The following is a 14,589-nucleotide window of genomic DNA, read 5'->3' as shown; positions in this document are numbered from 1 at the left end:
GCTGAGTGGATACAGAACAAGTCTAAAATATCCAAACATATTTCTCCTATGCTGAACAACCTGCACTGGCTACCAGTCTCTTACAGGATTGACTTTAAAAATTCTAGTTGACCTACCAGGCACTGCATGGTCTGTCTCCTGACCAAGGGCTTGAAGAGTTACTGTCACCTCAGGTCCCAGTTTGTTTACTTTGTTCCACTGGCTAGACTCCTCAATGTTCAAAGACTTCACATCGTACATTAGGGCACTGAGCCTTCCTAGCAGTGACACCTTGTCTTTGGGATACCCGTCCTGATCATATTACAATCACATCTTCTTCTGATGTTTTCAAATCTTGCCTCAAAACTGACTTTCCTCTGAGTGTGGAAGAGGAAGAGGATGAAGAGAGGGAGACTGCCTAATTGTCTTCTTACACAGGAGTAGAAGAGGCTGCCTGACAGTCTACTAACAATAGAGGAATAGGTGGAGGACAACTAGGTCCTGTACTATACCCAGAAAAGGAGGATACTCCTGCATCCTTCCAAGTGTCCAGAAGGGAAGCACTATCAGAGCACACAGCCTCTGCTGGTGTCCTCAATGCCCCAGAAGAGGGGGTGGCCGCAGCCATTGGTCTTTGATGCAACACACCAGGAAAAGCGATGAGGACATGATCTAAGAGGAGTCTGCCATTTGCCCCACCTACCCTCCTCTGTTTTCTTCTATCGCTCAGGGGATGAAGGAGGCCTTGGAATGGCTATCATCAGTTGGTTGATGGCCTCAATTATTGAGGTATTCAAGAGGACAGTAGCTGGAGACAATATGGTGGTGCAAGTCTGAATCACAAAGGTGGAAAACAACTGGTCTTCTACATCCAATGTTCAGACAAGATACCAGAGCCTCCACTATGCTCTGTATTAGAAGAAGAAAGGAGCAATGAAACAACAAAGACAAAGCCCAAAAGTTACCACTTAAGTATTTATCACCATCACAAAGTTATTTTGAGATGAACAGTCCTAGGCAAGGACAGTTTTCAAGCCATTTCAGGAATACCTCGCCATTTCTCGGTTTCTCCTTTTGCAATACATCTACTGACACATATCTGCAGACTTTTAATTTTCCTAGAACATGTAAAAATGTTCATTCAACTTAACATCTGATATGCTTATGCTTGTAATACCCACCGATGATGTCACTTTAGATTAATCTCCTAAAAACCTTACGTTCCAAAGCTCCAGACTCCATGCACTGGCTGTTTCCCTGGATTCTTGCTGTAAGGTCTGAGCCCATCTGTATTGCACACTGTACAAGGTGATGTGACTGTCTGCCATGCTACACAGAGCTGGCCCATCAGGAAGGTTTTACAGTAACACCTCGTCCGCCTGATATGGGCAAACAACCAAGCTGAAACAGAACCAAGCCAAGAAACTTCAGCCTGACAACAGATTCAAAACCTGCTTAGGCCCATTAGGCAATGGGCAGAGTTATTCATTTTTCTTGTAGCCACGACTACAGAAAGACCATGGCAATGCATCCAGCAGCATGTCTGAGTAAGGAGGTTTTACAACCTCATAAACAGCAAAAGTTTAAAAAAAGCAAGAAATGGATTCACTACAGAGAATAAAGGATAAATTCCTAATGGTAGCCGGGAATGCCATTACACAAATTGAAAACCAAAACACTTTTTTTGCAATAGCTAAACACATGAAGCAGAAATCACGTTTTTATGATACAAAATATCTGTAGTTCAAAAATACAGAAATAAAAAGAAATATGCACATTAATTTCAAAAGATAACAGATACTGTAATATACCGTGTTCCCTTCCATTTAACTATGATTTTATGACTTGGGGCAAACTGTTGAACAGGTTATTTAAGGTGCAAGAGAGGAGAACATCTGGTATAAATACAGTTCTCTCCACTTCATTGTGAATTCATAACCTGTCTCCAGAAACATTCTGTGAAGATGGTACTAAACTGAAACGAAATCTGTTAATGGATTTCTATTGGGTAACTGCGATGTGCAATTGTCCAGATGCCCAGAAAACGTTATCTTTTAAACAACATCATCCCATCACAGTGGTCTCAAACCAGCCACTGCCTCAAACCAAGGCTTTATTGAAATGGTTCTATAAGAGTTAACATTTTGTTTAAACCTTTAACCAATTACAATGCCATAACAATGATATAAATACTGCACAGGGGGAATGAAATGCTATTTTTATATTTTGGGGTTAGAAAGAATCAGCATTGGTGACTGCATTTCAATGTAAAATATACACAGTAACTTGTAAAACTTCCAATTTACAAGTATGCACAGTTCCAGGTTCTGCAATTCAGAAACAGGCAACAAAACTTCCAGTGATATGATGCAGCCTTATTACATTGTAAAGAAGCAGGCTTATGAACACATCTCTTTTAATCCAATAGAAATTTGTAACATTTTTCCTATAACGTCAAAGAATGTATTTTGTTACCAAGGTTTAATAAATGGTCGGAGAAATTGGGACTGCAATAACCCTTTAAAAGAAGATGCCCCAAAGTAACTGAAGTCCAGTTAGTTATTCTTTGCAAAACCACACAGTGGTAAACAATGAAACATAAATAAGAGTCTCAAAGACCACAGCTACAAGAGATAAGCAGAAGCCAACACACTTCACATGGTTAGTACAATATTTTCATGCTTGTTTTATCTAGTCCTTGGATATAGTCACCCACACAATTTCATCCTAACACATTCAAGCAAGTTGACCTACACCTTCACCCACAAACATCCTCTCAGACTCCATCCATCTTTACAAAATGGCAATATTTCAAAAAAGTATGACTGATAAGTAGACTGTTAGGGACTGCTACTGTTATTCAAAAGCTGTTCTGCATTTTGTATTTTTTACTCTGTTAGGCCTAGAATTTACAGAGGCAACAGAAATAATAATACTAATTTACACAGATTTAGACAATCTGGTTCGCTTGAAAAGAAATCAGTGCGCTAAAGCTAGCTGCAAAGATTGGCAAACCAAACTTGAAATCTTTAGAATTCCATCTTTAGTTTATTTGAAAATTTCTGTCATGAAAGCAGTTGGGGAAAAAAAAGCTCGAATATCTGAGTTTGAAAGAAACAAAATCTGAAGCCAGCCATCCCAAATGAATTGGGTGTGAAAGCTCTCTTAAACAAGTGATGAATGGGGTCCATGGCCTGGAACCTTTTAACCACAGTGGGTTTATCCTGCTTAAATATTTTCATCTGACAGCAACAAGCTTTGCTCTTGGTAAAGAACACATTTAAAATCACAGCTTTCTCCACATTTCTTTTGATTAATATTGCCGAGCAAAAGTTTTAAGACATCTCAGACACAGTCAGGAGTCACAATTAGAGTTATGAGCATCAAAAGTTATTCAGAGACACCACTAATGTTTTCTCCTACCATCACACTAACTAGTACTCTAACTTAGTTTGGGTGCCAAAAGTCCAGGCTTCTTATTTATCTATTATTCACATCGATAGGAAACTTGATCATAACTCACGATCAACTATGCGGCCAATACAAAGTATTCAAGGCAACCAATCAAAACTAACTGATTGTCAGGTATTTATCCCTTACACACCCACAGAACTAAATGATTACTTTTTCTGTGACAAGAGGCCTCCATTGGGATTAAAATAAAATTAAAAATTTCTGTAAAATATCATCCAAGTTGTGTTTTTGCAAAATGGAGAAAAAACATCACAAAATGTCGAAAACAATCTAGGTCTTGCCCTTTTTTTTACCAAGTTTACCAGTTGCTGTTTTGTAATTGTTCTTTTAACATAAAACACAAAGAATCTGTAACCACAGTTTAACACAGTAAATATATGCAAATTATCTTCATACTTTTGTAGGCTTTCTTGCTGTTTCTAGCTTGGCACTTCTTGTCTTACAGTAGATTGTATTTTCCCCAAACATACTGAGCATAATATACCAGAGTAATCACAATATCAAACTTCAACTAACAACGTCCTATTAGAAAAACAAAAAACTAAGAATTCCCATCTCAGGGAATCAATCAATGGTTTTGTATAAGGCATCTACAGCCAATAGAGTGAATTTTTAAATCATCCTCCATAAACATGTTTCAGTGATGGGCAAGACAACATAGCTCCCTGACACATCCAGACAATTCTAAACCCTTTTCCCAAGGCTATAGATGCCCCCCAGTACCAGTGTTGGTTGAGACCAGAGTCGTTGATGGAACTGCAAGCTAGCACTGCCACCTGCTACTTTGACTTCTGCTTCATTACTTCAACTCCATCCTTGGAGAGTTTCTTTCACGTTTGAAAATCTGACTGCAAGATGTGGACTGTAGGTACGGGATAACAGCTCGAAGCCCAACTCCAAGCTGCATGGCTCGATCTACTATAGAATGACCACAAGTTCAAAGCCCTTTTGGTTTTTTTTGATCCAACAGAGAAAGCTCATCTAGGAATGAAACTTGAGTCATGACACTTCTGGATGCTCAGGGATGAAGTGGGATTGTATCAACGTTCATTTATAATCCACAATGTTGTTCTAGGATGACAACTGTGAAGATCGTTCACATTCACTTTATTTATGGACTTGTAAATGTGTAACATAAAATCTAACTCGACAGACAGAAGAATAAGTGTGGAGAGCAGCATTGCGGAACTGTGGTTAAGGAACTTGAAACTGAAAGGCTGTGGGTTCAAATCCCAGGTCAGACACAAGTGTTGTACCCTTGACCAAGGTCATCTGAATTATTCCCGTAAAATACTCTGCTGTGCAAATGTAAGATGCTTTGGACAAAAGCGTCAGCCAAACAAATGTATAATAATAAGAAGGGTGTTAAATTCATGTTTCTGTACAATACAGAGATATTTGAAAGGCATACTTTCTACAAAGTCCCTAGATAATTAGCAGTGTGACCAGTAAATTAAGAAGAAACACTGACAAAAAAAAGTACACCACACAGCAGCAGGAAATCACTGTAGATCTCCAAATCTGTGGAGTCTTTAAGAATGGATTCTCCTTTTCAGAGACAACATAACAATGTGGTTAAATACTGACATTTCTCACAGAAGAACTTGGCAGCAAGCAATTAAAACTTTTCAACTTTTAAGTTCATTTTAACATTTACCATTGCTTAATGTCCATTAATACGGCAAAACCACGACTGCAAAACGATCACACCAAGTACGGAAATGTGTCTGTTTAAACAACCCATCTTATTAGCAGTGGACATACATGTCAGGCTGCCGGAATAAACGTATTGCTTGGATGACCATGGTTGAAAGCTCAATTCGTCCATAATGCTTTATTTTGTTTTACTTACATTCAGAGTTATTATATCACAAAATATCTAGATTTGAACTATAAACATAAACGTCATGAAACAATGTTCCAGATTTTCAAACACCTTAATTATGTCAAAATTCAGTAATGCTCAACAGAGAGACATTTAGGCAAACAAAAAACTTTTAATGCAAGAGATGAATTCAGGGTGTCAGCTTTGTAGTCTATTATACACGTCTTTAAAACTGCAATGTATTAAACTCTAACCATTGGTCATTTTAAAAACTAACAGTGATGGTGAAATGTCAAGCGTTTTGTGTCAGAACAAAGACAGATTTTTAAAAACAAATGCACAATGAATATTCTCAGCATAAATCCTAATAGCTTTCTAAACGCAAGAATTGACAGAGGTGTCAATGTTTATATACAAGTGTATGAATATGTATAACCCGTGGTGCGTTATCTTCTTGCTCAGGTTCTCACTCGGAGGGAAATCCAAACAAGCGCTGCAATGGAGTTTTGACAGCAACTTTTGTTATAGCTGCGGATTTTGCTGAGCACCGGAAGTTTAATGCACACCACAAAAATTAACGTTTTTCTCTCCTCCAAGTTATTTTTTTAAACAGTAAAACATAAATTGACACCATCGCAAAAACCACAGTAAACTGCTTCATTTTCTTTTATTCTTTATGTACCCACATAAAACGCTGAATGTCGACCTCTTAGAAACGTCTCACAAAATATTCTATATTCTTCCACTCTTAGAGGAGATCTATGCTCGATCATTACTGCAATCCCACAAATCCCAAAGCGCAAAAGCGGAGTGGGGAAACACTGTTTGTATTGATAGCATCACCACGCTTTCAGAGCGCCCTTCAAAATAGACACATTATTGATGATAACTGTGAGGACAACAGGATCCTGGAAGATGCCGAAACCTAAGAAATCATTTGAAACGATCTAGGACAGAGGTAAACAACAGACTTGAACTGAACTGAACTGGATACATTCGTGAAATCAGTGTTCGCTTCACACTGCACATGCATTGTTGTTGCTTCTATCACTGCAAAATAATTTTAAAAACTTTACACAATATAACTGTGCAGGAGTGATGGTGTAACCATATAAAATGAAGTCAGATTCGAGCACCATGCAGCCTGAACAAAAATGCACAATCGCTAGTGAGAACCGTAAGTGGTTATAAAAATATAAAACGGAAGATAATGCGGTTTACTGGTGTCTGAAATGAAACCCTCCATCCCAAACTACACCCTGCAATCGTTCTTACAAGGAGATCCCAGCATATACTTCAAAATACACGATAAGTGCAACACCGGTGCTAATGCATATAACGCTAGTGCGCACTAAACATTCTATACTGGGTTTCAACAGAAAAAAGGCCCACATAATAAATAAGCCAATTTTTAGTTTCACTCGTACCTCCTGATCTCTGCGGTCATCTCTCGCCGATCGAAGACACGAGGGGCGCGCTTCGCCTCTCATTGGAGTTGATGTCTCAGATAATCTCACCGGTTTCTACTGAAAAAAAAACAGGAATATTGAATTAACCAGATCCAGGTAGACAAAGCAAGCCCGCCATCTTGCCGGATGGCTAGAGACGCACTAAAATGGCGCACCCTGCTCAGATTTCACCTGCTGCCGGATTGGCTAAACTAGCAGAGAGCAGCGGGTTTTTTTTGACTGGGCAAACGCAAAACTCATTGTGCATTGGTTTGTAGACGCGGTTCTCGTATAAACTGTTGAATATCATTGGTACACTCTGCATAGAGAATTGTTTTTTCTCCTGATTGGTCAAGTCTTTATTTTTGTTTCATTCATTTTACGTTTTAATGAAGTGCGGCTGTGATTTCCCCTCTGAAGACTTTTTGTGTATGTGTGAGAGGGTGAGGTTTTGCATAGACAGCTATTATTTTGGTATACTGGACACCATCGTAAATTGCTTCATAAAGTTTTGTAGCTACATTAAAATAATATGACACTTAATATTGATTCGGTTAATAGTCTAGTCATAGTATGTATGCTTTTAACAATTTTTGACATATTATAAAGATAAGCTGGCTTTATGTTGTTAAATAACTTTAAAACATTGTGTTGACCGTCTTAACTGCAGTTTTTTTAATTCCCTTTCCCTGAAATGGCATATTAAGTGATATTAAACCTGTTCATTATCTGAAAGCCGCTCATTCCTAGTAAGCGTTATGGTAACCCAGAACTTACCCTAGTCATGGAAGCATTGAACACAAGACAATAAGAATATTTTCCATCTAACCCATTTGGTAGTTGGCCGTTAATTGATCCAAGGACCTCATCCAGCCATTTCTTGAAAGAAACCAGGGTATCGGGTTCATTAGTAATGAATAATTAATAATTGCTTACACTTACATAGCGCTTTTCTGGATACTCCACTCAAAGCGCTTTACAGGTAATTGGGACTCCACTCCACCACCACCAATGTGCAACCTCACCTGGAAGATGTGACGGCAGCCACAGTGCGCCACAACGCTTACCACACATCAGCTATCAGTGGGGAGGAGAGCAGAGTAATGAAGCCAATTCATAGATGGGGATTATTAGGAGGCCATGATTGGTAAGGGCCAATGGGAAATTTTCTCTTTTCGAGAAACGCCATTTTTAATGACCACAGAGAGTCAGGACCTCGGTTTTACGTCTCATCCGAAGGACGGCGCCTGTTTACGTATAGTGTTCCCGTCACTATACTGGGGGATTAGGACCCACATGGACCGCAGGGTGAGCGCCCCCTGCTGACTCCATTAACACCTCTTCCAGCGCTGTTAGGTGGAAATGCTAACCACTGCTCCACCATGAAAAATATTATGCATCTTGTTTATACATACAATGATATGAAAAATAAAGTACACCCTCTAAAGATTCTGTGGTTTTAGACACATCTGACCTTTACCTAGTCCTCACCAAATCCTAACAGTAAATGAATCTAACCTAATGTGACAAGTAACACAAAAAAATTTATGTTGTCATTACTTATTGAACAAAAAAATCAGCCAACATTCAGAAGCCTTGTGTGAAAAAGTAAGTGCACGCTTACTGCTTCCACATTGGTTAAGAAAGTGATTAGAACCAGGTACTGCTAAACGGCTGCTAATGATTAGTTGATCTTCAGGAAGTGCTTCCATCTGTATGTAAAATCAGAAATTATGTCAGTTTGGTCTGGAGCACCTAGATCACGCCTAGGTCAAAAGATATCCGAGACAGTCTCAGAAAAAGAATCATTGCTGCTCATCAGTCTAGGAAGGCTTATAAAGCCATTTACAAACAGTATGAAGTCTATCATTCCACAGTGAGAAAGATAATTAAGTTCCAGATGGCTGTCAATTTACCTAGGATTGGGCATCCCAGGAAATTCCCACCAAGTTCAGACCATGTGTTGCTCCTAGAGATAGCAAAGACCCCCAAAGCTACATCTAGTAATCTACAGGTATCTATCAAAATAGTAAACGTTAGAGTTCATGATTCAGCCATTAGGAAAAAAATGGATAAGAATGGCTTTTGTGGAAGGGTATCCAGGAGAAAATCCCTTCTCCTCTCTGAAAGGAGCATTGCTGCACGGTTTGCAAAACAGTACCTAAATGAACCACAAGGCCTCTGGAACAATATCCTCTGGGAAGACAAGACAGAGTGAGATTGTTTGGCTGTAATGCAAAATGACATGTCTGGTGATAACCAAATACTGTGCATCATCACAAGAACCTCATACAAACCATCAAGCATGATGGTGGAGGGGTGATGATTATGGCCTGTTTTCTATCTGCAGGACCTGGACGCCTCACAATTCTAAAGGAATGTATGAGACCATCTGTCCAACAGCTAAGCCAAAAAAGGATTCATACAACAGGACAATGACCCAGAACACATCAACACCATATGACTGAATGGCTGAAAAAGAAAAGAATCAGGATTTTGGAATGGCCAAGTCAAAGTCCAGATCTCAACTACATTGAGATGCTGTGGTGGGACCTAAAGAGAGCTGTGCAGAAACTAATGCTTTCAAACATCACAGAGCTGAAGCACTTTTGTAATGAGTGGGCCAGATTTCCTCCCAGGCAATGTGAGACTGAGAAGCTCTTACAGGAAACATTTTCTTACCGCTAAAGGAGGTTCCACATGTAAGTGAATCACAAGGGGCACTTACTATGATTTGGTTAGGACTAGATAAAGGTAAGGTACTGTATGTCTTAATATGTACAACAATAGAATCATAAGGAGGAGTATTCTTTTTCACATCGCTGTTTATTAACCAATACTTTTCTCCTGAATGGTTTCTCATAATATAGTGTTTAGATTTCCAGAAGATTTTTGTTAAAGCTGTACATTAGGTTGCTGCTGTGCTTGGTACGAATTGGTTAGTCGTTGGCACTCTTACTTCTAGACCAGAAACTCCAAACCAATTGCCCAGCATAGTTACATAGGGGCACTGTGCAGCAGTAAATTACTTTTTTTGAGGTGAGATGTTAAAATATGGTTCTGTTCCAGAAGTCTTACTAAATGGCCATTACAGATCTCATATTACTTTTTGTAGGAGTCTAGGTAGTCATCCCAGTGTCCTGGCTAAATTCGACATTGGACCTCCACAACCTGGCCTGCTTGAGTTTAGGCCTTAATTCAACTTGTAATATCAGTTCTCACTTCTCCACTTCATCTGCTGTGTAGTGGGGCTGTTGGAGCACAATGATTGCAGTGTATCACAAGTAGTGATACCTCACTGGTACTTGGTGGGTGAAGTGCCCTTTTCTACAGAAAGTGGTTTGGGATCCCCTGGGTAAAATGTTATGGGAGTATAATTATTAAAATAAGCAAGGTATTATTAATAAAATATAATGAAATAAACATTGAAGTAAAAAAAAACAGATATTATCCAAATAACAGCACTAATAAGTTGAGAAACCTCAAACTGACTCATTTATAATAATAATAACATAACATCACTTTATTAACCATTTACAATTTCTTGCATTAGGAATTATCTTTTCACATACCCCAGCTTGCTCTCCACGAGACACACAGACACACAGGTAGGGAGAGAGCCTGGGGTCAGAGCGCATGGTCTGCCATTGTACAGCACCCCTGGAGCAGTTGGGGTTAAATGCCTTGCTCAGAAGCCAAACGGAATAGGATTCCTCTGCCGGCTGCGGGATTTATCATCCTGTTTTGATAACATATACTTGGTATAATTAACAAATGTCACATTGTCAGAAAATATAGGAGCAGAAAAATCATAAATAGAATTGGTTGGTATTCAGAAGCTGTCAGAAACCAGGGAATTTAGGGAAGCGTAAGACATGACATGCAAGTGGGCGGTAATTTTCCTTACAAATATTTTATGAGTGGTGCTGGACTACAGGAAATAACTTATTTGAAAGATTATAAAAAATGCTTCGAGAAAATAAAAGTGTAAAACTGAAATCAGTAAAAAATATCTTGAACATAACTAATAGGTACATTGTGATTTAGAATTAAAATATTAATTGTAATCTAAGCTAGATTTTTTCATTTTACCAATTGACTTTTCCATTGTATCCCTTAAAACCACATCAGTATGAGATTTGTCTAACTTTGATCTAATAGGCAGTACCAGGGTCTTCTTGTAAATTGTAAAATGTCCTTGTAATCTCCTCTGTGGAATGTTTTCAATTCAATTTAAGCTTTATTATCCTAGAGGGGAACTTTTACAACACAGTAAACAATTCAACAATAACAACAAGAAAGACAAACATTACCAACAAAGCAGACAGTAAAATAGAGTTACAGGAGCTAAGAGAGTTACTTTACATTTTCTTAGAGAGAGAGAATATAAAGAGGGTATTAAATATTTTCTGAGTCTGCTACTTTCACACCTGTGGACACAGAGGAGTCTCCCAAATGGGGGTAATGGAAATTCAAGGTTCAAGATTCACTTTATTGTAATTCTACACTTATACAAGGTCCTGACTCGCTGTGGTCATTAAAAATCCCAGGGCGTTTCTCGAAAAGAGTAGGGGTGTAACTGGCCAAATTTCCCATTGGCCTTTACCAATCATGGCCTCCTAATAACCCCTATCTATGAATTGGCCTCACTCTGCTCTCCTCAACACTGATAGCTGATGTGTGGTGAGCTTTCTGGCGCACTATGGCTGCCGTCGCATCATCCAGGCGGATGCTGCACATTAGTGGTGGTGGAGGGGAGTTACCATTAAATGTAAAGTGCTTTGAGTGGAGTGTCCAGAAAAGCGCTATATAAGTGTAAGCAATTATTATTATAATTATTATTATTATACAATGTACCAGAGAGAACAAAATATAGTTCCTCCTGGGCCTCGTGCACAGTACACTAGAACAATAGGGTGGGGTGGAGGGGTCGAGTGGCAGTCAATTAGCAGCTGTTGAGATAGTATAGGTATTATACCCAGCTTATATGAGAAAACCTTTTGTCATCCATCACCATGGGGGAAGACAAAGAGACAAATCACAAATCAGGTAATGAATACAAAAATACAAAAAATGGTTAAAAGTTAAAAGGTTAAATATACCACTTAGCAGGGCTGTAATCAAGAAATTCAAAACCACATAAAGTGGTTAACTTACCAGGAAAAGGGCACATGTACATCCTGTTTGAAGGGGAGACAAAAAAGAAACAATGGATCACAGTTGGAGAGCTGCAGCATCTGATTGCATCTTGGGGTCACCAAGTCTCCAAATCAACAATTAGAAGGTGCATCCATGCCAAGAGACTATTTGGAAGGGTTGCCAGAATAAAGCCCTTGCTGACAAGAAGGAATAAATTGAAGCGGCTTGAGTTTGCCAGACGCCAAGGGGATTTGATTAGAAGAGGGTGCTATGGTAAGATGAGACCAAAACTGAACTCACTGGCCACTTACACCATCAGGACATTTGGTGTCAGAGGGGGATGCATACAAAGAAAAGAACCTCCTAGCTACTGTGAAATATGGGGGTGGATCGTAGCTTTTTTGGGACTGCTTTGCTGTCACTGACGCTGGGGTCCTTGTTAAGATCAGTGGCATCATGGACTCGACAAAACCTGGTGGCCTCTGCCAGAAAACTGCGACTTGGTCACGGAGGGACCTTTCAGCATGACAGTGACCGTAAACACTCCTCAAAATCAACAAAGACATGGTTGACTGAAAACAAAATCTATGTCTGAGTCTCCAGACTTAAAACCGATTGAAAACCTGTGGTCTGAATTGAAGAGGGCAGTCCATAAAGTGATCTGGAAATTTTCTGCATAGAGAAACAGTCCAAAATCCTTCCCAGTGTGTTCTCCAACCTTATTAAACATGATAGGGAAAGGCTGTGTGCTGTTATCCATGCCAGAGGAGGTTGCACTAAGTTCTAGAAACAAGGGATCCAATAATTCTGACAGCTATTCTAAAAATGTCTACACTAATAAGGATAAACCCCTTTTAACCTAGGGATTATTTATACTTATATTTATATTTTAATGCTAACAGCCATATCACCCTGCAATTCACACCTGGCAACCCACTGAAGCTCAGCAGCCTGGTCACTGACCTGTGAGCCTGGTCAGTACCTGGAGTGGAGATCTGTTGAAAAACTAAGGTCTCTGCTGGAAGTGGAGTTAGTGGGGCCAGTAGGGGGTGCTCACCCTGCAATCTTTGTGGGTCCTAATGCCCCAGTATAGAGACGGGGACACTATACTGTTCTCCTCAACACTGATAGTTAATGTGTGGTGACTGTACTGGCACTCTATGGCTGCTGTCGCATCATCTACTGTAGGTGGGGTTGCATATTGGTGGTGGTGGAGGGGAGTCCCCATAAAGACTTTGAGTGGAGTGTCCAGAAAAGTGCTATAGATAGATACTTTATTGATCCCGTGGGGGAAATTGCAGTGCAACAGCAGCTTAACACAGACAACACAGCCACAGAGTAACAAATGATACAATAATAATAATAATAGTACAATACATACAATACAATCAGTACAGTGAGGGGTGCACTAAAAGAGTTACTCACAGTCCGGACACACAAAGAACAAACTAGGACAGAACAGTACGCAGAAAAATCGTATTACACATATGAATATAAATATAGATGTAAATATAGATATAAATATAAATGTATTGCACGGGTCCCTGGCATATATTGCACAAAAAACAGTTGTAAATGGGAAAAGAAAAAGAACAGATGTAGCAGTAGATGTGTAGATGTGTTCAGTCCAGAAACAGGTCACTGTCAATGTTGCCTCTGCCCAGACGCAAGGTGGATGCGTTGTACAGTCTTATGGCAGAAGGCAAGAATGATCTCCTGTAGCGCTCCCTGTCGCACCGTGGATGAATCATTCTATTGCTGAACGTGCTCTTCATTTCTACAAGCCTGTCATAGAGGGGATAGGAGATGTTGTCCATGATGGCCTCTAGTTTGGACACCATTCTCCTTTCATCCACTACCTCCAAGGGGTCCAGATCAGACCCAATGACAGAGCTTGTTCTCCTGATGAGCTTGTTCAGCCTTTTAGAATCCACTGCTCTAATCCCAGGGCCCCAGCATACCACTGCGTAGAAAATGGCGCTTGCCATCACCGACTGATAGAACATATGTAGCATCTTACTACATACATTGAAGGACCTGAGCCTCCTCAAGAAGTAAAGTCGGCTCTGTCCCTTCTTATAGATGGCCTCGATGTTCTTAGACCATTCCAGTCTATCGTCGATGTGCACTCCCAGGTACTTGTATGAGTCCAGCATCTCCACGCCACTCCCATGGATGTAGACAGGAGTAGGTTTGACCTTTTTCCTCCTGAAATCTACCACCAGTTCCTTTGTCTTTGTTACATTCAGTTCCAAGTGGTTCTCCCCACACCACTCCACAAAGCTGCTGACCAGTCCTCTGTACTCCTCCTCCTGCCCACCCTTGATGCATCCCACAATTGCAGAGTCATCTGAGAACTTCTGCAGGTGGCATGACTTTGAGTTGTACTTAAAGTCCGAAGTATAGAGGGTGAAGTGGAATGGAGAAAGAACCGTCCCCTGAGGAGCCCCTGTGTTACTCACTCCTGTTCAGACACACAGTTCTGAAGTCTCACAGACTGTGGTCTGCCTTTCAGGTAGTCAGTGATCCACGAGGTCATGGAGGTGTAAGGAATACTATGTAAGTGTAAGGAATATTTCTCTCCCTGTCTGTGTGTCTCATGGAGAGTGAGTTGGGGTATGCGAAAAGACAAATTCCTAATACAAGAAATTGTATATGGCCAAGTGACCAGTGACAAGGACAAGTGACCTTATCTTATCTTATTAAAAGCAGAGGGAAAATCAA

At 39.9% G+C, this 14,589-nt stretch overlaps 1 protein-coding gene across 2 annotated transcripts in view; it reads right to left on the bottom strand.

The window, feature by feature from the left end:
* Positions 1-6,934, bottom strand: part of atrx (ATRX chromatin remodeler) — a 106,356-nt gene extending 99,422 nt beyond the window's left edge. Inside the window, exon 1 of one of the 2 annotated variants that reach the window (XM_088924636.1) lies at positions 6,706-6,934. In XM_088924636.1, coding sequence (XP_088780762.1) covers positions 6,706-6,725 — 20 coding nt within the window. In that variant the 5' untranslated portion in view covers positions 6,726-6,934. The remainder of the gene's footprint in view (positions 1-6,705) is intronic. The other variant, XM_088924637.1, reaches the window with a different exon arrangement.
* Between the last annotated feature and the right edge of the window lie 7,655 nt (positions 6,935-14,589).

This window comes from Atractosteus spatula, chromosome 9 (genome assembly GCF_055471065.1).
Source record: "Atractosteus spatula isolate fAtrSpa1 chromosome 9, fAtrSpa1.hap1, whole genome shotgun sequence".
Lineage (NCBI taxonomy): Eukaryota > Metazoa > Chordata > Actinopteri > Semionotiformes > Lepisosteidae > Atractosteus > Atractosteus spatula.
Note: the sequence above shows the minus strand (reverse complement) of the source record. Positions and strands in the feature narration are given on the sequence as shown.